General features: G+C 30.1%; 3 protein-coding genes across 9 annotated transcripts in view; 1 reads left to right on the top strand and 2 right to left on the bottom strand.

Moving 5' to 3' along the window:
- Positions 1-43: 43 nt before the first annotated feature.
- On the bottom strand, positions 44-27,163 carry LOC127279277 (serine/threonine-protein kinase pakA-like). 2 transcript variants are annotated; one of them, XM_051301538.1, is made up of 4 exons: positions 27,154-27,163; positions 1,604-1,626; positions 1,246-1,416; positions 44-1,171 (listed from the first exon to the last, which is right to left on the bottom strand). In XM_051301538.1, the coding sequence occupies exons 2-4, from the start codon at positions 1,607-1,609 to the stop codon at positions 521-523; spliced, it is 828 nt and encodes a 275-aa protein (XP_051157495.1). In that variant the 5' UTR covers positions 1,610-1,626; positions 27,154-27,163; the 3' UTR covers positions 44-520. The 2 variants fall into 2 exon arrangements, with proteins under 2 accessions (XP_051157495.1, XP_051157494.1); XM_051301537.1 differs by lacking the exon at positions 27,154-27,163 and having other exon boundaries at positions 1,604-1,787.
- LOC127279274 (ceramide synthase 6) lies at positions 2,153-7,403 on the top strand. Its single transcript, XM_051301534.1, has 7 exons — positions 2,153-2,559; positions 4,179-4,296; positions 5,688-5,800; positions 6,075-6,405; positions 6,476-6,594; positions 6,682-6,826; positions 6,905-7,403. Exons 1-7 carry the CDS (start codon positions 2,381-2,383, stop codon positions 7,025-7,027), a joined length of 1,128 nt encoding a protein of 375 aa, XP_051157491.1. The 5' UTR covers positions 2,153-2,380; the 3' UTR covers positions 7,028-7,403.
- The window catches only part of LOC127279269 (protein trachealess), a 219,988-nt gene continuing 203,459 nt past the window's right edge, over positions 10,635-27,163 (bottom strand). For 2 of the 6 annotated variants that reach the window (XM_051301524.1, XM_051301526.1), the window contains 10 exons: positions 21,410-21,486; positions 20,912-21,001; positions 17,983-18,175; positions 16,495-16,616; positions 15,967-16,160; positions 15,755-15,861; positions 13,947-14,094; positions 13,603-13,727; positions 11,885-12,579; positions 10,635-11,808 (listed from right to left, as the gene is read on the bottom strand). In XM_051301524.1, the coding sequence (XP_051157481.1) occupies positions 11,227-11,808; positions 11,885-12,579; positions 13,603-13,727; positions 13,947-14,094; positions 15,755-15,861; positions 15,967-16,160; positions 16,495-16,616; positions 17,983-18,175; positions 20,912-21,001; positions 21,410-21,486 (2,333 nt within the window). In that variant the 3' untranslated portion in view covers positions 10,635-11,226. The remainder of the gene's footprint in view (positions 11,809-11,884; positions 12,580-13,602; positions 13,728-13,946; positions 14,095-15,754; positions 15,862-15,966; positions 16,161-16,494; positions 16,617-17,982; positions 18,176-20,911; positions 21,002-21,409; positions 21,487-27,163) is intronic. The other 4 variants (XM_051301527.1, XM_051301528.1, XM_051301525.1 and 1 more) reach the window with 3 other exon arrangements.

The raw sequence follows: 27,163 nt of genomic DNA, 5'->3' as shown, positions 1-27,163 counted from the left end.
AAAAAAATTATACCATTTCTATATAATTCACTTTTTATTGGTAATTTTAATTATTTACAAAAGATAGTAATAAACGCAAACATTGGTTATAAAAACAAAAGAAGTTTTTTTGTCGGAGATTAAAGTGAAAAAAATTAATAGTAATATTTAGTGATAAAAATATTTTTGATTCAAGTTTTTTTTATCACAGATTATTTATCCTTATTAAATTTCTTAAGAGTAATTTTCATTTATAATACTAATAATACATAACAACACGTAAATTTAAAGACAACGTTGTCAGATTTATAAAATTTGTCCATTTTCTTATGGTTTAATTTGTACTTTAGATTCAGCATTATTAAATTTAATAGTTTAATTTAGATTAAATATTAGTAAACATAGAACACAAATACAAATGCAGAAATTATTTCTACTATAGAGAAATATTAAATAAATTTTTTTTTTTGTACACACACCTTATTGATACAAAACGAAATATTCCACTTGATTCATGAAATGAATTTTTATATTTAAACATTTAAATGTTAATCGATGAATGAACAGCACTGAAATTTCTTGTTCGTTTTCCAATTGGCTCATAATCGCAAACTTCAATTTCAGAATCGGATGAATTTTCAGATTCTTTTAAAATTACATTTCTTTTAGTGGCTTCTATTTCTAAAATTTCATCATCTTCACCGGAACAGACATCAATGTCTGATTCAATATCATTTTTTAAAATTCGTGTAGGACTATCAACACAATTTAGAACATCTATATTATCATTCGAAGAATCCGAATCGTTTAGATTGTTATTTCTTTGATCTGTTTTTAATTTGCTACTATTTTTTAAATCATTTTTATTCTCATTGTAATTGTAAATAGTTGTAAAATCAATTGAATCACTGTTTTCATCAACATTTATTAGATCATCTGAAACCAATTGATTATCTGTTTGTTTAGGACAATTCGATGTTTCATTAAAATTTAGATAATTGTCTTTGGAATATTCTTCTGGTTTTTCTCTTTTACTGTTTGAAATTATTTCTTGCATAGATAAACAAGAATTTTGTTCTTGAAATGTTGTTCCAAAAGATATCAACATTTGAGCTCGGAAATTTATTAAATCTTCCAATTTTCGATAACATTGATCGCAGATATTGAATTGTGATCCTTTGGATTTGGATAGCTTTTTTAAAAAAAAAATGATTTATTTCAATAGTTGTTTTGTAATATAATATTAAGTAGAGATAAAATGTTTACCTTTCGCCCGATGATTAATTCTATTGCCGAGTATAACCTCATTTTTTCACTTGATGTACATTTTTCCTCGGTTTTATCTAAATTAGATTTAATCACAAGACTATTTTTGAAGATGTTCTTTTTATCGATTTCCTTTGACAAATGACGTCGACAAACACAACAAGTAGCAGCCTGTCAAAAAAAACAAAACATTCTAGAAATATTTATGAAGCATTTAAAATTATTATTTTTGTTAATTTAAACAATAAACTGTATTTGACAGTCAATTTTTATGAAATAAATCAACAATTATAAAAGTATGGTTATAATAAGGAATTACGTAGAATATTAGAATGTGAACATAAATATAATAACTCACCATCATTATTTCTATTTCTATTTCTATTTAATACTTTAGCTTTTATAATTCTTGATTAATAATAATAATAATAAAAGATTCACATTTTATTAATTAAGTAAAAACTAAATTAAATATTTTTTTTAAAATTATAACAATAGGGTTTTGTAATGAACTAGAATTAGAACTAATAATTTTCTGTAGTTTTTTTCTCACACAGGAATGGGAATTATTTTCACAATTATAGACGTATTTAACGTAACACGTAAAAATGCTTTAAATATTTTACAAGAATTTGCGTATATTTAAGAAGATTTAAAATAATTGCTATGTGAAAATAAAAGTGTATAAAATTTGTTTAGCATCGGCAAAATACATACAAAAATGCATATTTTGAATAATATATATTTGTTTAATAATTATATTTTTTTGTACATTTTTAAAAATCCAAGTTTCTTACGTTTTACCTATATTTGCGCGTGACGTACACGCCGCACTCTGGTCATTTTACCGTTTTGTAAACTGTCCTCCTAACCTCAAAAGATGGCGTGTAAATGTCATTTTTCAGCTTCGGTATACATCGGCGTGGTCATTCGGTAACCGATGAACGGCATATGAACCAAGTCTTGAGACATCGAAGGGCGGTTTACTTTGTTAATGAAAATGGTATTCGGTGTGTTTAAGGTGTAGTGTGTTGTGTATAGAATAAGAAAAATTTTGTGCAGTATTTGTTTAACGATTATTAATAAAGTGAAACGTCATTAAATACAAGAATTATTGACATTTAAAACTTGAACAATGGATATTCTAACAAATATTTCTTCAACATTTTGGTCACCTGATATTTGGTTACCTCCGAATACGACGTGGGACGACATAGCGCCGAATTCAACGAATAAATATGCCGACTATAGACACTTATTATATCCAATTCCAATGGCCTTTATTCTTTTGGGAATCAGATATGCTGTCGAAAGGTGAGTTATATTTTTTTTCCATATAATTTTAATATAAAGTTAGCATGCGGTCAATTTTGATTGGTAAGGTTAATTTCTATTTTATTTCAAACACAGTTCTGTTTAAAGAATTTACTAAATAGCATTTTACCGTTATAGTGTTATTTCAAAGAAAATATAATATATTACTATTTTTAACTTTCTTTTCTAAAAGTAAAATATATATATATATATATATATATATATATATATTATTTGTATCTGCGGGTACTGTCAAGGAGTTAATTTAGATAGACATATACCATCAATTGGTGACTAATCAAAGTAATGCTTATATTTTATTACTAGCAAATGTTGCAGATAACGCTCTAGATATTCTCGTTATTTACAATGAAAAACAATTTTTTATATCATTGTCTTATTGTTTATTCCGTTTTTTAAAAATATTTTTAAGTACATACATATATATATATATATATTTATGTGATAATTTGCCCGTTATTTATTTTTAAAGTAATTACAGATAATATTCCATTTCGTAGATTAATATTTTCCAAATGAAAATTTTCATTTCCGGAAATAATTTTCTATATACTAGAAAATCAAATTTTTTATTTAATCCACTTTATTTTTTTTATGATTGATGAGTAAAATGCTATTACATGAATCATGTGTAATTTATTTTTATTGATTTTCTGTATTTCTATATTTAAATTAAATTTTTCAGTTAAGAAAAATAATAATAAATGACAATGAAAATAGTATTATTTTCTTTTTTCGAGACTTTGAAAACTATGTATATAATATTGTGAACCCTAATTGGAATCAGAAATATATACATATAATATTTCTTGTATGTTGTAAAAACTTTCGAGGTCACTAATGTAATGGAAAAATCAATTTTTAAGGAAATCAATGTTTTTCTTCATTGCCTTGCTTTTATTATCATGGCCCAAATCCATTTGTATTAGAAGAAATTTCTTACTAAACTTGATTATGTCATATTTTTAGAAAAAAAAGTGACCATAATGTAATATTCGTACACTGAAAGTCATAAAAACATTGTAGATAATCGATGCAGTAATCTGTACGAATGACTAAAATAATAAAGTTGGATAAGATAATTGCAGGTTAAAGCAATAATCAACTTTTTTTTTTATGAAATTAACGAAACAAAATAAGTGGTGCAGAAAGTAACTTCTCGATAGAATGATTTTTCTCAATTTAGTATAATTTATAAACTTTTTTAAAACTTTTTTAAAACCTTTATAATATATTAACAATATGAAAAAATTATGTATTCGTAAAAAATAAATAAAATAAAAAATAATAACTATATATATACAATAGTTAATTATCAGCACAAGTAATTAGTATTGATTCCAGGGTCATTTTAAATGATAAAAACAGAAAAATAGTAGTGTTGTTTAAATAAAAATAAAAGTAATTACAACATGAAAGATATGTGAAATAATTTCATGTGATTAAATTCTAAAATTAGAAAAATTAACAGATGTTAAAAGAAATTACAGAAAGAGTTGTTTGAAATAATAAAGAGAAATTAAAAAAAAAAAATTTTTTTTTAAATAAATTATTAATAACGGAAAATGGTGTTTCTAATTATATATTTTTGTTTATAGGTATTGCTTTAGTCCAGTTGGAAAATGGCTTGGAATAAAAACAAATCGTAGCAAGAAAGCACAGCCTAATCCAGTATTGGAAAAAGCCTATGGAAACAAACAGATTAAACATAAACAGGTATAATTTTTGCAATTAATGACACTATATTTCAATAGTCAATTATTTAATATTTCAAAATTTTTATTTTATCTCTCTTCAAGTATTTTTGAAATTATTCGTTGAGCACAAAAAGAATAATCAAAAAAACAATAGAATTAGAGGACAATTGAAATATTTTGTATAATGTATTTTTAAAATTTACATTATATCAAAACTATATAAGCTTTGCGTGTCTTGTACAATTTATTATACGTATATATATAAACCTTACGTTCAAAACTACTCATTACAATATATACGATTATGTCTTTTTATTTTCTTGATAGAATTGAGGAAAATAAAAAAATACAATTTTAAATATAAAAAAAAAATAATCTTTTTTGAAAAATATAAATGAAGAGACGAAAATAAAATTTTGAACCTGTTTTAAGTAATTTTGTTAAATGGTTTTAAAATTTTAATTAACATTAAAAATTCAAAGTAATATTTTGAGAAAAATGATTTTGAAATTTGTGAAAAGTTTTTGTATTTTTTTTGGAAACATTTTTCGGTCTATATAAAAAATTTCTATTGAGTTCCGGTCTATGAAAATCGAAGAACATTTTCCGGTCGTTTAAAATCGATGGACACTTTTTCGAACAATAGAAACTAGGGTAGCGAAAAAAAAAATATATACAAATTTACAATATCGTTACTCATAAAATTTTTTTATTTCTATTTATCATTATTATTTATTTTTTTTAACTTTTATCATTTTTATTAATTTTTATTCAAGTAGGTACTTAAAATGTATAAAATTTGTTACAAATTATCATTTATTTAAAAAAAAAAATTTTTAATTTAAAATTCTATTTCATTTCCTTGAGTGTAAATGATTTTTATCAAGAGTGAGTGACGGAACTTTAAAATTCATAGAAACATATTTGTTTCACTTATTTTATTCTATTTTAAAATAATTCCATTATCTTTTGTAAAAAAGGTTTTCAATTTTTTTCGTTTAAATGCCTATGTACAATTCAGGAGGAGCGTAATTTTTTATAGTTTAAAAAAATTCATTATAATAAGTATTTTATCAGTTTTCGAAAAATGAAAAAATATTCATGGCTTTTCAAGATTTTAAATGTTTTTCTTAATTTGTAGAAATTCTAATCAATCAATTAATTTGTGTCAATTTTTCTATCGCTTTTGTTATTTTATTCCATTTTTCATTTATTTTTATACTCTTTAATTTGATAGTGAAATTAATATTTTTTTTTTCTTTATAAATTTATGTATGCGGTTTGTGAATATATTTGACATATTTCTAAGGATTGATATGGAGTAATTTAATCTCTTATATAGAATGTCTATTGCAGCTGTTTGAGAATAAATTGTTATGTAATATAAGTAACGTTTAATCCTTTTTGTAGATATTAGCCTTGGCGAAGCAAGTAGATTGGACTGAACGACAAGTAGAAAGATGGCTGAGGTTACGACGCTCTCAAGACAGGCCGTCGACACTTACAAAGTTTTGTGAAAACAGGTTAGTGCAACTTCTAGTTACTAAAAGTGCAAGCAGTTGAATCAGTTTTTACTTGCATATTTAGTAACTTGAATGCAAGAAAATAAAAAAAAAATTGAATAAAATCTGAGAAAAACTGGAATATTTTCTAAAAATCCATTAGCCCAGATTTTCTGTATATTGAATTCCAGAAGAAATTAATTATTTTCTGTTATTAATATTGATAATTGTAATTAATAGAAATATATTTTTTAATTAGAGAGACAATTTTTTTCAATTATTTGTTTTTTTTCAGTTGGAGATGTTTGTATTATTCGTATTCATTTATTTATGGTCTCGTTGTCTTATGGGACAAACCATGGCTGTGGGATATAAAGCATTGTTATTATAATTATCCATATCATGCAGTAACAAATGACATTTGGTGGTATTACATGGTATCAATGGCATTTTATTGGTCACTCAGTTTCTCTCAATTTTTCGATGTAAGGCGTAAAGATTTTTGGCAAATGTTTGTCCATCATATAGCAACAATTGTTCTTATGTGCTTTTCCTGGGTGGGAAACTTGACTAGAATTGGATCTCTTGTTCTCGTTGTACATGATTGTGCTGATATTTTCTTAGAGGTAATTGAAAGAATTTTTCTTTTTTAATTTTTTAAAAAAAAACATGACATTTGTTTTTTTTTATTTTTAGGCTGCAAAAATAGCAAAGTACGCCAAATACCAAAGAGTGTGTGACTTTGTATTTGTAATTTTTACAATTCTATGGATTGTCACGCGTATGGGAGTTTATCCTTTTTGGATTATTTATAGGTTTGATATTAAAATTTTTATGCAAAAGAAAAATATTTATTTATTTATTTTTTGAACAGAAATTTAAATAAAATTATTATTTTTCAGTACGTCCATAGAAGCACCTAAGTTATTACCAATGTTCCCTGCGTATTATATTTTCAATTCACTGCTATGTTTATTATTAATCCTCCACGCTTTTTGGACATGGTTAATATTGAGGATAGCATACAATGCCTTTTATGCTGGCCAAGTAAGTGTAATCATTAAAAAAAAAAATATTATTTTGTTAATTTGATCGAGATTGATAATTGATTTTTTTTTTTTGCAGATGGAAGGCGATATTCGAAGTGACAGTAGCGAAGACATTTCTGATCTTTCAGTGAATAATACACCAGTTAATAGTTCTGTAAATCACTCTAGTAAACATAATTCTAAGCAAAAGTCAAACTAACGAAAAAACAAAGACCTATTCACTCTAGGTACAAATCAGTTTTTTTAAATTATATAAAAAATTCAGTTTAGTTTTTACGATAAAGAAAAAAATCTCAAATGATTTAATTTTCTTTTATTATGGAGATGTAATAATTGATAACTACTCCTTATTTTGGTATTTTCAGTAAAATGTGTTACAATTTTTTTTTTTTTTTTTTTTCTTTTTGATGCACCAAATTTTATTTTATCTTTGATATTTTTATGACCGATAAGCGCTTTTATACGAGAAGAAAAAAACTAGTTGGAGTTAGATACTTACATTTGTCATTCATTCATCCAACCAAAAGATCATAATTGTCATTAAGTAGACGTAATAAAGTATTAAGTTAATTTCACGTTCTTGTTGCAATCTTTTACTCTTTATCTGATGACGTTTCTTTTATAAGTAACGTTTATTTTTAAAAAATTATATTTTTATTTTATATTTTAGTATATATGTTTTTTGTTTTATATTTTTATGATCAAACATAAAAAATTATTATTTAAGAATATATTGTACTTTTATTTGAAAATAATGTTTTTTTATATTTGAATATATAAATATTTAAAATCTGTTTCTTTGACAAATAACAAAAGTTATTTATGTAAATATTTTTGCTTTTTATTAAGCTTTAGTGTTTTGTGAAAAAAAACTGACAGATGTTTAATACAGCTGATAAAATATAAAACAATAAACAAGAAATTTAAACTTATGACTTAATTTTTATTATAATAATAATGTTAATTAATTTTTTAAATCTTTTTTCTAATATTTCAATAAAATATTTAATTTAAATTTATCATTAGTTAATTATGATGAATTTAGTAATAAATATTTTTAAAGCGAATTATTTTGGTTTAAAATTTGCATATGATAAAATAATAAAATTCAGTTAAATAAAATTCGTATTAAAAAATAATTGTTTCAGGATGTAGAGAAAAAACAATTTTTTTTTTAGAGACAAGTTGAGAATTTTTATTTTTTCTCCAATAAATCTACTTCTCTCAATATATTTAAATAGGTACAAAAAAAGTCAGATTACGCTTGAGTTCGCGCCAACTTTATATCGCACTCTTCGCTTGTATTTTAATTACAATTAACAATCGTAAAGTAAATCTGTACAGCTAAATCAACAAAAAATATCATATTTATTTATTTATATATATATATTTAACACATAGAATGTCTAATAACCAAATTCGTCATTCAGTTTCCGTATCATTCTTTAGCGCACATCAGTATTTTTATTATATTCGTTATACATTTTACTATATCACACTTTCCGTGCCTTTTCGCGCACGTATGTTGTTTATATAAATTGAATAATTCGTTTTTTTTTTTTTTTTTTTTTTTTTTTGGAAGGACGCAAATCAGAATTTTTCGGTTTTACCAACGCGAAGCTGTTAAATTGCACGACCCCAAAATGAAGAGATTGCTATATTTTTGATTTTGATAATTGAAAACAAAATCTCAAAAAAAAAAAAAAATTGCAATGTGTAACAAAACAAATATAAAATGACATTCCGTATTGAATTTCTTTTTTTATATCAAGTTTTTTTTGTACAAGCTTACATAGCACGAAATGCCTTTTTTTTTAAATTTAGTATCGATTTTACAATAACATTGCTTTGTATTGCCTCATTTATACATATATATTTATATTTCTGTTTGTATGTATTTTGCCGCATAGCTACACAAATATGTACATCATTTCACATTATATAATATATACCCGAGCACAGACCTATAAATTGTTTCTATATGTCTATAGCTTTTTCTTTTTTTTTTTTTTTTTAAGTGATACAACAATAATCGGGTATATAATTTGGTTCCACATTTATTTTATAATTAATAATACCTTCAGTGATATAACATTCGGAGAAAAACTTAAAAATTTTAATCCCCTAGATAACAAGTAATACTATAATAAGGAATAAATACTTTTTAAAGAAACTAAATAAGAAGTGAAAAATTTAATATTGAATCGATTATTGTAAATCATTTTTTTTTTTTTAAATTGTTTTGAAAACCAAAAACACATTTTGTATTTTTAAAATGTGATTTTGGCTTTTATAAACATTTTAGTAGAAAAAAAAATTGACTAATAATTTATTGATTCAGTTGAAAAATTAAATTTTTTTTACAAAGAAGATTTTTAATCTTGTAAAAATTAGAAAATTAAAAAATAGATTTTGTCATGATTGTTTGACACTTAAAATTAAATTTTTTTTTTTTGGGAAATAAATCGGTATAGAGAGCTTGTTTATATAGTGTTGTACGAGGTGTATATAAGTACAATGGTTTCTAATAAAAGAAGTTCGAACCTAAGGGATCTTTGAAAACTTAGTTTGTTGTTTTTTTTTTTTTTGTGCGCAGGTGAAATGATAATATCAAAGCAGTCTTTTGGATTCATTCATTATTGCGACTGAAAAATGATTAATTTTCATGATTAAAATTTTGCGGATTATATTTATAAATTTATGGTTTTTAAACTATGGCGCTTGTAATTATTTTCTAACGTTTCTATTGGGCGCCTGTTTTTTTTCTTTTTCATTTTTTTTTTTTTTTTTTATTGACAGAATATAGATTCTATCAAATTGCGATTTTTACCTAGCTAAAGTTCAGTAAATTTGGCACTTTGTCTCTTTATCGTCCGTTTGCATTGCTCATTGTGTTGATTAAATATTTATAATTATATATCCAAAAATTTGCAAATTACAAAATTTTGTATTTTTTTTTCTTATTCATAATGAATAAGTATCAAGTTATCAAATAAGTATTTTTTGGTGTGAAATACAATTTTTAAAAATTAAATTTGATTTGAATTTGATTTAAGAAATATTTTGATAATTCTTACTGTTTTCGTAATATTTAATTATTTTTGTAAGTTTTACAAATATTTCTGATGTTACATTGAAAAAAAAAATTTATTTGATTCAAATAATCTGTTATTTGACTATTAACAAATAAATATTTACTTGAAACAAATAATTTTTACTTGAACCAAATAATTTTTATTTGAATTAAATAATTTGTATTTGAACCAATGATTTCTGTACAAATACCATTTAATTGATTCAGATAATAATTATTTGATAAAAATAAATATTTATTTCATAATAGTCAATTAACCGATTATTTGAATCAATTAAATTTTTTTTTTCAGTGTAATCTTTATTGATATGATACTGAAGTGCACAACGTTTATGATAAACGATTTTTACAGAAATAATTTTTTAGAATGGAAAATTTTATAAATGTTTGTTTGAAAAATATTTTTTGAAGTGTTTATTAATTAATAAATTGTAAAAAAATATTTTTTTAAATAAACTATTTTCTAATTTTCCATGTTAAATAAAAATTAATTTTGAATCATTGAGTTGCGTACTTCAGCATCGTTTATTGATATAGATTTATCTGTATAAGTTGTTTAATTCATACCTTTTTTTAGTAATATTCACAGAAGAATTTTAATAAAACTTTTAAATAATATATAAAATTGATAAGAACATTAGTAATAAGAATTATAAAAATTTTTAACTGATACTATTTGTATTATTAAATTCTTTTTTTTCGACACTGAAAAAAATATTCTGTTTCTCGACTACAATCAAATAAATCACTTGAAATAAATCATTTTTGTAATTTAATAATTGAATTAAATTGTATTTGAACCAATAATTTCTGTATTTGAAACAAATACCATTTAATTTGGCTCAAATATTAATTAAATATTTATTTGATAATAGTCACTGATTACTTGAATTAAATAAATTGTTTCAGTGTAGAGTATAATTGAATAGTTAATTAAAATTAAAAAAAAAAATAAAAACATGGAGCAATGCTAGCGATCGAATTTGAGTTGTACGTACACCACTTTAGAATCGCGAATCATTGTTTTTTTAAACTGACTCATCGGATTCCTCACATATAATCAATAACTTAGTTATTATGTATATATAATACAACGAATGTCTACTTGATATTGCATTGGAGCATTGAATGCCCCCTTTGCCTTCAATGATCTCGTTCTCGTTTCACGGTTAAACGTTGATTTTAAAAATGATATGCTCAAAAGGACTTTGGATTCAATAGAATATTACTTAATTAAAAAATATATATATATTAATATATATATATATATATTATTAAGTACGAGCCGTTCTTGGACGAAACTACTAAGAGGCTGAGCTGTACCAGCTATTTGATGCAGTCTTATTTGTCGGATGATACAAATGAAAGCCGGGACCAGCCGCCGGATGATGATAGAATTGAGGTTGTTCGCCGAGACTCGCTGAAGCGTAGGCTGCCGCAGCATCCAATGCTGTTGGATGAACAGCGGCAGAATAGACCTGTGGCTTTAGAGGTAGTGGTTGTGCAGGTTCATATTGATGCCTTAATACCGGATCACCATAAATTGTCGATTCATAACTACTGACAACACTTGCCGAATGTAATTGTTGTTGTTGTTGTTGCTGTTGTTGTTTGTCACGTGGCGAGACAGACGATGGTGGTGTCATTGCAGAATGATAATCAACTGCATAACCACCGGCTGATGAATATGACACGAGGCTTGTGAATGCATCAGAATTACTTGTACCGACAGATCCTTTTTGATTGTGAGCCGCCAGGACAAATTGATGCTCACCATAGGTTGATGATCCCTCTGAGCCTGGTGGCGTTGGTAGAGGTCCATTTTGAGCCGTGTCCGTGTAATATCCACCCGATGATGGTGTTCGTGTTCCACTGGACGTTATGCCCTGTTAAAATTTATTGGTTTTTTTAAAATTTCATAAAAGATTTAAGAAGATTTTTAATTGAGATTGTAATAGTTACCTGTACGTTGGCTCGTATTACACTCTCTCTGTTCGTCGCGTAGAGATGCCTTAATAATGCCGATGCTGGAAGAGATGGAGCACTCGATTGTTGAGAACTCGGATGACCCAGATGATGATGTGCACCAATCCATTGGATGGTACTTCTTTGCTGTTGTTGTTTTAGCAGTGCATCTGTACTAAAATCCGTGGGTTGATGCATTGCCGGTGAATCAGGTTTGGTGAGTGATGCTCCTGGTAGATGTTTTGACATTGCTTGCTCGATATCTTTTACCGATGCACTGACACCTGTGGCATTTTCCGACGACTCGGGTCGTATTTCTGTTCGTCGTGTTTTTGGACTCGTTGCTCGTAGCACTTGTTCGGATGTTGAAAGAGAATGATTCGATGATGCTGGACTTAGTGCATGATTTCTGCCATTTGGAGTTTTTGATATTGATTCTTCATCTTCCTCCTCGTCCTCACCGGAACTTGTCTCATCTTCTTGAACTAATTTTCGTTTACTACCGCGCATTTTTGCATTTAGTGGATTTACTGTTTGGCTCTCTTGTTGTTGAAGTTGTGTCACATTATCATGATGTCGTCCACCTCGGGTTTCACCTTCGGAACCACGTGTGTCCTCCTTGTCTTCGGGGGGCGAATGATGTGAATGCTCTGAATGTTGATTAGTTGCTGGACCGCCACTACTTCGACCTTCTGTAAAGAATAAAATTTCAATTATGATCTGATGTAAATTTTAAAGGCAGGTGTATTTTTGGACAGTGCTCGGGACAATTTTCAATTGTATTTAAAAAAACCCCAGAACGGTAATTTAATGTTCTGAAAATAGATTCTTTTTTAGGAAATATATTTTTTCACCTTAGAGATCTCATTTCTCTGTAATATTTTTTTTGAAGAAAAAAAGAATTTACAATCTTTTAATAATGATGATAAAATGAGGGTATTATTTTCCATGTCAAATTCTTTATTATGGAAATAATGCAATTGATCTAGAGAGGATCAAGTGCATTGTCACTTGAACGGAGAAAGGTGAGAAGATGTTGAGGTGGTCGATTTAACGCGTTTTGTACAGTGTGAGTTGTCTCCTTTTTCTCTCTCTCTCTCTCTCTTGTATATGTTAAAATCGACGCCTTGAATGCGTTTCGTTTCATTCTGTCTCGCTCAATTCCGTTTAACGTTTTCGAGAGCGTAACAAAACAGGAATGTTGCCGCCTCAACGAACTACTAGGCGTTTCTTGCGTCAATGTATTTTACCACGGGGATCAATATAGTGTATAGATGTCTCAAAAGAACGATTTAGTTATGTCGGATATACATCTTACTAGACAATTCGTCTATTTGAAAAGTTGTGTTGCTTTGTACTTTGTAAATCAATCCTTGTCAACACTCTCTAATAACCGATGTATTTATGAGACAACCTCTTCTCAATCATAGTATTAGTTAAAATATTCTTCGTTATTTATTTCGGTATACTTTTTTTTTTGATTTTTTTTTTCTGAAAAGGTATCGTTTACAAATAATATGTTATAGAGGGGATCAGTGATATTTAACAACGGCTATACTATATCCGTGAAAAAATCATTTTTCTTGAAATGAAAAAAATTTTTATGATTTAAATGTGAAAAATTTAATAAGAAACGAGACAGGGGAATAATCAAATAGAATATGAAATGAATAATTTTTTGTAATAAGACGTATTTTTGAGATAAATAATCGCACCTCCTCGATCAGCATCTGGTGAACCATTCTCAGGGTCATTACCGGCAGCGTCCTCCCTTTTAACACCCGTGACACCACTCTCGAGCTGACAACAGTCCATAATTAGGTTCTCGTATTCACGGCCACTGTAAAGTAAAAATGGTCTTTCAGCATATAAGATAGTATTTTTTTATCGCTTTGTAGAATGACGAGTTAAAATCTAAATTATGTTGTTTTGTATATATATACCAGAAGGAGAAAGGGATTCAAAGGAGGTCGAGGATCATGATCAGGCTCGAAAAATTTGCATAACTTTATTTCAAACATATGTATCAAAACTTGTAATCTTGCTTATGTATACACACCTGATGACATAGTTGACGCATATGATATTTTGTTCTTCTGCGTTTTTTGAATTGCAAACCACCGTAGCGCACGTTTGTAACCAGGTGTAACCTCCGCTTTTGTTCATCAGTCGATAATAGTGGGTTAGGACTTGACCTTTTTTTATTACTGAAATTGGAGACAAAATTTTTTATTACTAATTGTATTTTATATTTCTGTACTATTATTATTAGATGGAAAAATTAGTTTAAATTCTCCTTCCACTTTGAAAAAGATATAAGTAATACAATGGTACGAAGAAAAATAAATTTTTGTACTTAGAAAACCTGAAACTAACAAATTTTGTTTGGTCGGTACAACAAATCTATTGTTGCGCTAAAGATATATTTGTTACTATAGTAAATTTTTAGTTGTTACAACAAAATTTTATTGTTTCTTGCAATGAAGTATTGTTATACCAGCGAATTGTTAGTATTACTAAGGAATTACTACAAGAATACAGATTTTGTTGTAGCGACTATACAAAATTTGTCAGTTCCAGGTTTAGTTCATTTTCCTCCTTGGGTTTTAACTTGTTTCAAAAGTAGTTTAAAATTTGAATCAAAAGTTGTTTAGTTTCTAAAGTATACCTGTTATACATAATTTTAATATTCTCAATGATGAAGGTATATTTAATGGTTCACGTTAGTGTTAATTTAGAAAATTATATTTTATTCCAACACAGAAAAAGCCTAGGTTGATAAGGGTTGGTTATCGAACGACACAGAATGTGGTGACACCTACAAGGTTCATTTTTGTTGTTTCAGAATTAGAGCCAGTTTCACTAAATTCGGTTAAAAGTTAATCAGCGATAAAATGGGTTTATGGAGCAGTTTACACCGCTCATGATTGTTCGGTTAGGGATTTAATCGCTGATTAATTTTTAATCGGAGTTGGTGTATCTGTCTCTTAGTAGCATCAGTTTTTATAGGTTTTATTCTGTGTTGTTCCTGTTCTAAAATTTTGTTTCAATAAGGATGAATTTTCTTCCGGACAATATTTCAAAAAACCAATTTCATATGTGGTACAAACATATATCCTTAAAGTTTACATATTCCTCCATTTATGTATACCAAGGATTACAGTATCAGCTTCAAGAAGTTAATAAACTTTCGGGAAAAGTTCCTGGGATACTTTAACGGCGTGACTCGTTTTTGTACGAGGGTAGGAGGTATTTGACAAAGTGAGGGTTTGGGATACGGAGAGTCTAAGAAAGAAAGAGAGAGAGAGAGTTTGTGGATGAGAGGATTGAAGGGAATGGTGAGAGGAATAGCGGAAGAAAGGGAGGGAAAGGGGTGCTGTGGCGTGGGTACAAGAGAACCCACCTTTCTTTTTCCCCTCCACCTGTCACCACCGAAGCTACTGGGAGCTGCCTTCCAGTATAGTGTAAGAGGGAATGGGAACCTAGTCATGAGTTGGGGGTGGGATGAAGTTGGGGGAGAAGGTAACAACTCGCTGGAGATGCCGCATCCGGCGTAGCTTGACGCTTTCTGCATACCAACTACCTAATCCCGGCTGTATCCGTGCCGGAACACAGGCGTAAAGGCAAGGCACGTGACTCCTATACTCGTATGCGGGAAACGACGATATCCGTCGAGGACGGTAACTTTACGACAAAAACGTTTACAATATCGAGAATTTTTGAATTTACGACGCTCTTTTCCTCCAGTATTCGCGTGGATCATATATGAGAAGTAGCAGTAATATAAAGTTGTACTTTGTCGGATTAGAAAAACTCTCTCTCTCTCTTTCTAAAGTCTAAATAGTGACATGGTAAAAATTCGCTTACAATCAGTATGTGAATTCCTAAGTCGATTTGCATCTTCTCCATGGCAGAGTTTGTAGAGGTTCATTCCTGTTAGCTCGTCTGCAGTGTAGTCCAGTAGTTCTGATACCCTAAACAAGAATTAGTGATTAGCTTTTCTCGGATCTTTTTAACAACTTGTAATTTGTGGCTTTTTTTTATTTAAGATGTTTCTTTTTGTGAATTAGGAGTCTTACTTTGGTTCACAATGTGCTATCCTGAAGTCGAAATTGATTCGCGTGACAAACATGTCAGCTTCCAATCTAATCTCATGTACACTGGGAGGTGGTAGAGCAATTGCCAAGCCAACCATTCCCATTAATGGCGGAGTAGATTTTCTCGAATGACTGAATGTGAATTGTGGCCTCAAACGACAGAGTAATAAAACCACCTGGATTTGGATAAACCATGTAGATTTATAATAATGTGCCTTTCTATTTATGTTTCGTTACGATCATTAACCTCGAATCTTATAACTTATATACGGAGTCGTTTATAAAAAAATTTGACCAATTGTAATTTTTATTACTTTTGCTTATGTTAACTTTAATTTTGATATTGAATATTATAATGAATATTACAATGAATATTACAATGTTATTAAAATAAATATTACAATGACTATTATAATGAATATTACATCGTATACTTTAAACAAGCTTTATGTATTCCTTTAATATTAAAATAGGTTTATGTTCGAGATTTACAATATTCATAAAACTTACTCGGTAACCGGAAGATTTAAAATGACATCCTCTTTTCGTAAGTGTCGATTTCATCCTGACACAAAATGCTCTATCGTATCCCTTGTAAAGGCCGTTTGACGTTAATGCCATTATTGATGAAACTGAAAGGACAAGAATAGTAGTAGGGTTAGTACCAAATTAGTTCTGTTAGTACCAAATTTTTCACATTATTTAAAAGCTAGATTCCAAATGCTACCAAATGATTTGTACCATTTGAAAACCGAAAAAAATTCCTAGGTGATTTAGCTAGGCTTCTAGTCACGAGAGGATCTCACTAAAAATTAGAGTTACATTAACTAGGATTTTATCCCAACGAATTCCTTGACATAACTAGGAATCCTAGTTAATGTAACTCTGATTTTTAGTGGGTACCTCTCGTGACTAGGAGCCTAGCTAAATCGCCTAAACATTTTTTTCAGTGAAATTATATCTCAAGTGGTACATCATCATTAAGTTGTAATACCAAATAATTTTAAATTATAGATGGTATAAAATCAGTATAGATAAAAATAGTTTCTTAGATCTTCTAAAAACACTTCTGAAGCCTTTAAGTGCACAGCATCTCAAGGATTTGTAGAATTTCTACAGCTCTGGAGAACACGTTCTGTGAATCCTGATGATCAGGACACCCAGACACGCGGCATATTGCACTAGAGAACAGAGTAGTGGTGGACAGAGTTTCGAAATTGGGTTCTTGCGTTTTTGGTCACGCCCGTGACTGATCGGAAGTCCGCGTGAGATGGTGAGCGCGTGCAGACGTGTACCTTGAATGAACGTGTAACCTGAAAACCGTGACCAAGCCGAAGTGGAGCGACGGTGTATTTGTATGAGAGCCTGCGTTGGGATCGGGTCCGGGAAATGGTAGGAAAGATGGTGGGAAAGGTGCGGTGTATGATCACGTGAGGTGGTGGACGTGCGGCCGGCGGACGTGCCCGTCGACCGCACCACGTGGATTCGAACGAGAGGGCGTCCGTGACAGGCTTGGAAAAGAGGGTTGGTACTCGAAGAGAACTGCTTGCCTTATACTATACGAGTTGGTTCATGGTCGGGTCATCGGACGCCCTGGTGTATAGACGACGCCAGGGGTTGGATGGTTGCCGTTTCGTTTGCCGACGCGTTCCACACTGTATGCAACCCCCGCGATTTCCCAATTGTTATTCCACGACGATCATCTCCACGTGGCACGTACAATGCCCCCTACGTACTCTACATTCGACTTGCAACTTGTAACCAAAGACCTGCACGAACATTGTACGATTATTCGCGACAGAATAACCCTATGTTTCCTCTTCAATCATCGTTTTTCTCATGTCCATTCTACTTTTGTTTTAGAATCATAGGCATACTTTCAAAAATGTTTCATGATTCATCTGCATTATTCAGATTCTTCTGATTTCAACCCTATTTTGATTGAGATTATCAATTTTTATAATGCAGATGTATCTCTTTCATTCTGTATATAAATACCGTCAGGGTTTGCTGTGGATGACGAACCGTGTTCTTCCGATGCTCCACTGCTAGGCGAAGCTAATCCAGAACTCGAGGAGTGATGAGCTGAGGAGTTGGATGGTGAGGATAAGCCAAGTCCAAGTTGCTCAGCAACCTCAGCATGATCCTCTCGATGAACGTAATCGAAAACACTCGAGCCTGTCATTTCCACCTGAAACATTTTATTCAAAATTTCATGATTATTTTTTCGAAATATGATCATCTTTTTTTGGGTAATTGTATGTTAATAAAGGCAGTAAATTAGTAAATAGTTCAAAGATTATTCCTCTGGTTAATGAATGATTAAAAAAAAAAATTGTTTATTTATGACGCAAATTGAATTACAGCTATGCGGACATATAATTAAGATTCAAACTAGGCATATATACATATCTATAATCTTTTTGTATATGTATAACGATATCATAATGTTGGTGCACGTAGACCTTGTTAGGAGTCAGGTTGGCGACTTCCTTCATCGGCTCTCCCAGTCTATGAATTTCGTGACCTCGTACATCGATTCTTCGAACACCATATAAAAAGGTATACGTGTGTAATTTTAAACGCACGTGCATTAGAGATGATAATAATGTATTGGCATCGATATATATATGTTGCACGATATATCTACCATAGTTTGTAGACTATAGTGCGTGTGTCCATTTTGCGCCAGAGTTGAGTACAGCTATATATATATGTATTTTTAAATAATTTATTCCGAAAACGTTTTCTATTGGTGACGTGTGGGTGATGGGTGCTGAGGACATGTTTATGACCGAGCATTTGCCTTCTGGATAAAACTCAACGTTACTCAATAACAAGGTGCGAGTCTCGAATTATCGATTAACTTTGACTTGAAATTAACCAATAGTTTTCGTTGTTCTCGTAATTCATTTCCATTTGTTTGATATTACTGATGGTATTTTAGAAAGTTGGCAAAATATATATAAGATGACGTATTCGTAAGAATATATTGTTTTTTCTTCTGTTCTTTATGTATTATAGTGATAATTTCGGATATGTATTCTAAATAAAAGTGTTTTAATTTTCCTGCTTCTTATTTTTATGACTCAAATAGAAAAGGTTGTTAAGTTTTCCGAAAGAGTCTTCCAGCAGATTATGAGGCATTCCAAGCGGGAATAGCCTCTTTTTTATATGCTATGAAGCAGACATAAACGTAATGACAGTCCCAATAGCGACCCATAAAAACTCACTTTAGTCTCGTTATGGCCTTGCATTTTGACATACTATCAAAATCTTTCATATCATACTTATATCAGAGGAGAGTAAATTTTCGAATTCTTTATTTAGGTATGAATTGTTTATGTAATATATTGCTAAAAATTTAAGGAAAAGATATACAAATTTAAATAACTACTTTTACACTGTACTTTTTACTCGAATTTTACCAACTTCGGTTGCCATTAAATTCAAAAATTTCTTATTTTGAATCCTCTACGGAGTTTTATTATAAATACTTTTACCATTTTAGAAAATGTACTTTTCGTTGATTGCATCTGGTGATTTTTATTTGCTATAAAATATATAGCGATTTCTTAGGGCGGTGTAATTTATTTGTAAATATATTTTAAAGGAGTGGCAGCAAAGTTTCTTTTATAGCATATAAGGTTTCACTATATAGCTTCTTATTTAGTGATTCATCAGCTACCAAATGAAAAGTTGTCTTTTTATTAGATGTGTGAAGGACATATATTATGCATCTTCATATGTTCTACTGATGCTCCCAATAGGTAAATTTCCCTAACGCCTAAGTAACTAAAAGGCATCCTTGAATCATTGAATGGGTTATCTCGGATTGTCACCAGAATACCAAGTACTCAAACTCCAAATTCTGATTTAAATCCATACGATTCTCTATGCCTCGTATCCTTCATAAAATCATATGCAATTCGATATTTCTTTACAAAAAAAATTTTCAAAACTCTCATTTAGAAATCAAAAACAATTTGGTTTAAATCTGCAATTAAATTTAGAAATCGTTTTTCTCTGACGGGAAATTTAAAGTATTGGATAAATATTTAGAACGATTGCGCAAAGAGGCGTGAATGATGTTGATGGATTTTTAGTATTGGCCTCGGAATTATAGATATATATATATATAGAGAAGGAGTAGTGCAGGAGGTAGCGGCCGCCATGTTTGTGGCAACGACGCCGCCAGTTTCCAGAATCCCCGAAACACCCTATTGATTGCCCCAACGGGTCTCGCGGAACCGTGCTGGTACCCGGGACCCCCCCATTCCACCCACTCCTCTTGCTATCCAGCGTACTGCTCTCTCTCTGTCCCTCTTTCACGCATTGGTTTTCTATCCCCGTCCACCTTCAGCCGCGGCATTAGGAATGGCGAACACGCCGCCGTGCAGAGTCTACGTGAGCGGCATGCGACCACCCCCGCCTCTCTTTTGCCCCCATCCCTCGTTCATGTCATGCTTGGTGCCAGCCAGTATGGCCGCCAACTCACACAACCTTCTCCTCTTTTCCTCCCTTGACCTCTCTCTCTCTCTTTCCCCCTTTTCCTGTCTTTCCTTCTCTCCATTTCCACGTCTCTCCCCCCTTTTCCATATATCTCTCTTTTTACCTCCCCCTTTTTTTCCATACCTCTTTCCTTGTTTCCATGAGACTTTATTCTTTCTTTCTGTTTCTCTCTCTTTTACCTTTGGCTACTCAGATCTTGACTCTCCTCTCTCGCATGTGAGGGTGGCACGTACTGTCTTATGCGCCTTTGCTTCATTTCGACCTCTCCCCCCTCTCTCTTTCAGTATCCTTTTCTAGAAGGAACTCTATAGATAGACTGTTTCTCTGATCTCATCATCCACCAGAATAACCCACCCTTCAACCCCTTTAGTCAAGCAAGATGGAGATCGTATATGGATAACATGTAGACACTCACCTGGGAAAGGCCGAGGTAAATTGAGACTGTTTCCGAAATGTAGAGGAATCGTCCATCTGCCGCTACAGCCATCGCGAAGCCGTCCAGCGACTAAAATAGAAAAAACAAAAAAAAATTTCTTAGAATTTGGTTTTATTTTGTAAAATAAAGAAGACTATATTATTTGAGAAACGTGTGATAGATTTACAAAGCTTTAGATTGATGGATTAGCAGAGGGAAGTCCAAAGTTTCCTGGAATAAGCTTGTGGAGATGCAAAGTCAGTAAACATCAGACGTGTAGTGAATTTAAATTTAAATGATTGGGAACAATGGTATACAGTAGTAGAGGTATAAATTTTGATGATTCAAGATTAAGTTATAAAATTGTACGTGTTTCATATTAAATTCTTGTTTTAAAATTCAATTTTAATTAAATTTTTAACTAAACAAATATCGATTGACTGTGTGTGATGTGAATATATACTATAAAGGAAATTTTTTATCTATAAATATACCAACCTGGAGTATGTGGGTACCTTGATGCTGTTCAAATATGTCTACTGCTAAAGAGGCGGATGATCTTACTCGATTTGCACCTGCATCAGAAAAAATACATTATTTAACTTTTATTGTCATAAAAATCATCAATTTTCTTGTATACATGAAAATACAATTCTTAATGACCCCTTTTTTCCCCCACAATCATCCAATTTTTCCGTTTCCCGAGTATTTCTATTCACAATCAAGAAAGGGTGAATAGGAAATGATGAGTTTGATCGACTATCCTCTTTTCTGATGAATTCTGAAGTTTATTTGAAGCTGATGATTCACACTGTCCCATAACGAAAACTAAACCCAGTTCTCTATATATTATATATACCAAGTTATTTTCAACCCCTTTTTCTGACTCCTTCATTTACCCCTCGTTTGGCAAACAAGACGCAGGGTTCCTTCTTATATACGGTAATAATAATTCTGTCCCTCTTGGTGAAACCCCTTAATGAAAGACTTAAAAGACTCGATCAAACTTGTCCGCGCCTCACTTAATCTGCTAAGTCCGTTGGGATAAGACCAAAGAATGGTACTGACCCTGCTGTTCCACATTCAAACACTAACTTTATTTCAACATTTCTGACCGCACCTCGCCTTAATCCCTAAATAATCCTATCGAAATCAGAGGCTTGACGAACCTTTGTTCATCCAAACTTCGTTTCTAAAATCGATGATCGATTACATTAGTGATTCCTCTTGGGTTTTATTTTTATTTCTCAGATGATGAATAAACGTATATTTTATTTATTTAGTGCCCTTTTGTACAATTATTAAAAATAATAGAATTTACTGAAAAAAAATTCCTAGGCTCTTACAATTAGTCGCGAGAGGAACCCACTAAAAATTAGTAACATTAACTAGGATTTTATCCTAACAAATTCCTTGCCATAATCCATTCCTAGTTAATGTAACTCTGATTTTTAGTGGGTTCCTCTCGTAACTAGAACAGTAAAACGAAAGGTATTAATTTAATACCGACTTTAGGTACTAAATTGTCATTTGGTTCTATTTTGATACCTAAAATCGGTACAGTATTTAAAGAAACGCCATAGAAATCGCAATGTTATTGTGGTACTCCTAATCTAACTGGCGCATTATTACATTAAAATCAGTTAAAATTTTCATTTTAAAGAATTCTGTTAGATTTTATTATTTCGAGGCTGATTAGAAGGTTTTTAGTGATGGATGATGGAAATCAAAAAGGCGGACGATTTAGCCGTTGGGCGCGGACAAAGTGATGTCAGAGGGGTTGGAAAAACAAACGGGTCACCACGTGCGCCAATATGGGGGGCGGTCAACTAATATTCTCTCTTTTCTACGGAAACAACTTCTTCGCGAGAATAGAAACAAGTCCCGAGGCTATCCTGATGTAGCTTTACTACTACTACTACTACTATGTGTTTCCACATATTGCCGTCGGTCAGCTGACCCCTTCCATAAATCTTTCCCTCTTTTCTTTTCGTCCCAACTGGTTATCACAATATTTTGATAAATATATAAGGCGTGTTTTATGTGCTTTCTTCGCGCCATAACTCAACGATATTTATTTTGAGAAGATAGAAAAATACCGACAGCTAACTGCCTGCGCTAGTCTCTATACTCAGAGAAGGCCGCGCCATCCGCCATCTGAGACCTTCGGGTTATCGCCGTGAAAATCAATAATATTGGAACCTGCATCTAGGTTGGATTAAGGAGTTTATCCCCTGCATCATAACCTCGAATGCAAGCCTTGTGTGTGGCATTATTTTTTTTGCAATAATATAAGTTCTAAAACTTGAAATTGGAACATTTAATAGATGAATCTTAATTTTTAAAAATTCACTATCACAGCAAACTTTTTTGACTTCACAACCAATTTGTTTGGTGCTCCTATATTAGCTAACGTAATTTAATGTGACAGTAGTTGGCTGCTGTAGCAAACTTTTTCTATGCGTTTAACAATTAAAATCTGTTGAAAAGAATTTTAAAAAGATATTTTAAACCGTACACCATTAGGAAAATGTACTTAGAACTATTTACTGACAAACATTTATTTGTCCTAATAATAATAATAATAATTAATAAAACCCTTAAGTGCCTTAAAATAATATTTAAAATTATAATTTCCAAGTATTTTATATACATGGAAGGGATTTTGCAATTTTATTATATTTATAGCTGCATCCTAAATTGTATGTTTGAAATACAAAGGTTATACCTTAAGCCGAAGGTCATAATAATGTGGCTGGAAAATCACAAAAATAATTAAATCAGTTGTAATTCGTGTATTGACCTGTTTAGACGTGATCGACGTGATTGTAAATTTCGTAATTTTAAAAGTAAAATTTCTCATTTATTGAAAGTTTTATTACCTTATTTCAATAAATTTTTTGTTCCAGAAGTGTTCGAAATTCTTTAAATCGCGATTACTTAAATTTTTAGAAAAAGTATTTTGTTCTTTCATTAAAACGTGGTTTCGGAAGTGTACGAAATTTTTTAATTCGCGGGTCAAAAAAATTTGCATTTTAAACCGTCTTTAAGAACTTTAGTAAATTTTTTGTTCCGGAAGTGTTCGAAATTCTTTAAATCGCGATCGTCTAAATCTTAAGAAAAAGTATTTTTGTTTCCTAATAATTTAAATGCAGTTTCGGAAGTGTAGGAAAATTTTGAAATCGTGCGTGTGTTTACATTGTCTAAAATAAATTATACATTGGATGCAGGCGAAGGTTAGAAATATATATTTATAAATATTTGTATTTTTCTACTTAAGAATTTAAAAATATTACACTGAAAAAATATTTATTTTATTTAAATAATTGGTTACTTTACTATTATCAAATAAATATATTTACATTGAATAATTTTTACACACTAAAAAAGAAATCTTGATTTCAGCCTATTTTTGAGGCTGAATTTAAGGTGTAAACGGAGTCAGACCAATTAAAAAAGGACAGACTTATGCAAAATATATGGGCTTAATTTAAGGTGTAAACGGTTTAAGACTTTGTTTTTACTGTGTACTGGAGTCAATTAAATGCCATTTGTTTTAAATACAGAAATTATTGTTTCAAAAAATAAAAATTATTTAGTTATAAATATTTATTTGATAATAATAGTCGGGTATAAATTTTGAATTTCTTAAATCTTTAACTACATGTGCAATAATAAAAAAAAATGTAGGTAATTTTGAGAAACTAAGGTTAGGTCGATTAATTAGATTGATGACTTGTACGTTGACTCTAATGGACTAACAGTTTTCGCGAGGTTACTATATACTATCTTGGCACAAATTGCAAGGAAGATATCCCCGTCTCTGTAATCGCCTAGCTCAGTTATCGTCGTATCATGTAGGATCACCGTACATGTAATATATAGATATACGACCTTTCTTGCCCAGGGCAGTCTCACGCTGCCTGCAGAGACAACAAATTCAGCTATTTTTCATTAAATCCATGTCCCTGGAGTCCGTCCTAGGGTGGAGGGTGTGATATTACATTATTTTCCTCATATGTTGCGTTATTCCTTAACCCGCAACCTCTCTCTCTCTCTCTCTTTCTTTCTCTGTATATATATATACTTTGTCTCACCTCCCGAAAAAAAATAAAATGCTGTCAAAATATATATATACGACGTTTACAGTTTTATTGTTGGGAAATTTTATTTTCACTCAGTCTAACATATAAGTTATAACGCAGTAAAAAGAAAGTCTTATTTTAAGATTTAAGTGAAATTAGTCTTGAAATTAAAGTAGATCTTAATTTAAAATGAAAATAAATTGAATTTACAAAGAATTTGGAATTCAGAGCCATTTAAATTTTAGTTTGAAAAACACGGCTTACTTTTATAAAAAAAATATTCTAAAATTTAAAATAGAGCCTGTTCTCACCGTGTGAATAAATTTAATCTTCCGGGAAGTTAAAGGCAGTAGATATATTCTGCGCCTGCGCAAAATGTTTCTGCGCTGGCGCAGAATATAATCTTCTGCCTTAACCTCTCGGAGGATTAAATAAAATGGTCTTATATACTTGGCACCTATTTTAGAATATTTTTTTCGATATAGATGCATTTTAAAATAAGATTTGTTTTTTTGCTGCGCATATAATTGGGAAACTGTTATAGAAAATGACAAAAAAAGTGTTAGGAGACGTAAAATAAATTTTAAAAAGCGAGAAAATTGAGGCCTCATTTACTGGAAGTAAATAGTATCTATTTAGACCGACGGTTAATTCACTGGCTAATGGCATTTACGAGACCCTTCCTATCCAACATTTCTCTCTCAATTTATGACATTTCTGATGTTCCCCTTCCTGATCTGTCAGAAGGCTCATATGCCCTCGATACAGGAATATTAGAAGTCACATATATGGCTAAGCGTCAACTTATTACGGGTTCATTCATATATATATATATGTAGTGTATATATAGGGTGGTGATAATATGCGATATGTCATGCTTTCATTAAGAAAAGCGCGAAATAGAGACATTATTATATATAGGGCTGTGTACTAATATCGTTTCCCAGGGAATTCTAACCAATTTGTGATCATTTCCACAAATATATTAATATTCATTAAGTCCTAATGTATATAGAGAAAAATTTAGTATCTACTTCTAATAAGAAATTCGTTCACGTATCATGTAAATACAGGATATATTGTTTTTTTTATATCAAATAGTAGATTTTCTTAATAAAATTTTATGTTTTTGTCCAATTTATATTGAATTCTGACCCGTGAATTTTTTTTAGAAAATTATATATGTATGGAAAAAAATTATTTGATTCAAATAATTACTGTCAAATAAATCACTTGAACCAAATAATTTTTGAAACTAAATAATTGAATTAAATAAACTATTTGAATCAATAATTTATATATTTGAAACAAATATTTCACAGAAAATTAAAAAGCATTAAAATAAGCTGCAATGCTTATTATTTTAATCCAATTTTACTTATTTTAATCCATTTTGGTATTAAAAGAAGCAAAATTGGATTAAAATATAATAAGCGTTGCAGCTTATTTTAATACCTTATAATTTTCTGTGTTAATTGGCTGAAATATTAATTATTCAAAATTATATTTGATAATAGTCAAGTAACTGCGATTATTTGAATGAAATAAATTTTTTTTTGAAAATTTACCAGTGGATTTAATTTTATAAGAATGAATTTTCATTTCATAATTTTATACAGTAAAATTAATAAAAAAAAAAAACTTGAAATAAACATTTTAATTAATTTAATGTTTTAATTAGTATTTTAATTTTTCTTTTTGCAGATTCTATCCTCGATGGCTTGTGGTGTCACGTACGTCAAAGATAAGGGCAAAAATAAGGAGGACATCGAATTCTTCATATTTGGACTTTTTAGAACTCGGTCTATTTTTACGGTTATTTTTGACATTTTCTGAATGGAAATTTAACTTGAAAGTAGGGATCTCCGAGGGCTATTTAGTTTGATATATATTCCATTTTTGGAAGGACAAGTGTTGCTGAGCATCTCCTGGAGGACATTTGATGGCGAAGGATTGTCATTGCATCTCTATACATCGACCGACGCAAAAATTCGCTGGCGAAAGAACAATGCAACCATTCTTCCGACGAGGGATTCAACGAATGGTGAGTCGTTTTTTATTTATCAAAATAGTTTTTTTTTACTATTTTGACATAGTAATAAGTACAAAAGACGAGAATATATTTTTTTTTTTTGAATTCTGAAGAGATTATTTGAAAATACTTTAG

This window comes from Leptopilina boulardi, unplaced genomic scaffold, assembly GCF_019393585.1.
Source record: "Leptopilina boulardi isolate dan_hultmark-lab unplaced genomic scaffold, ZJU_Lbou_2.1 LbouV2_214, whole genome shotgun sequence".
NCBI lineage: Eukaryota > Metazoa > Arthropoda > Insecta > Hymenoptera > Figitidae > Leptopilina > Leptopilina boulardi.
Note: the sequence above shows the minus strand (reverse complement) of the source record. Positions and strands in the feature narration are given on the sequence as shown.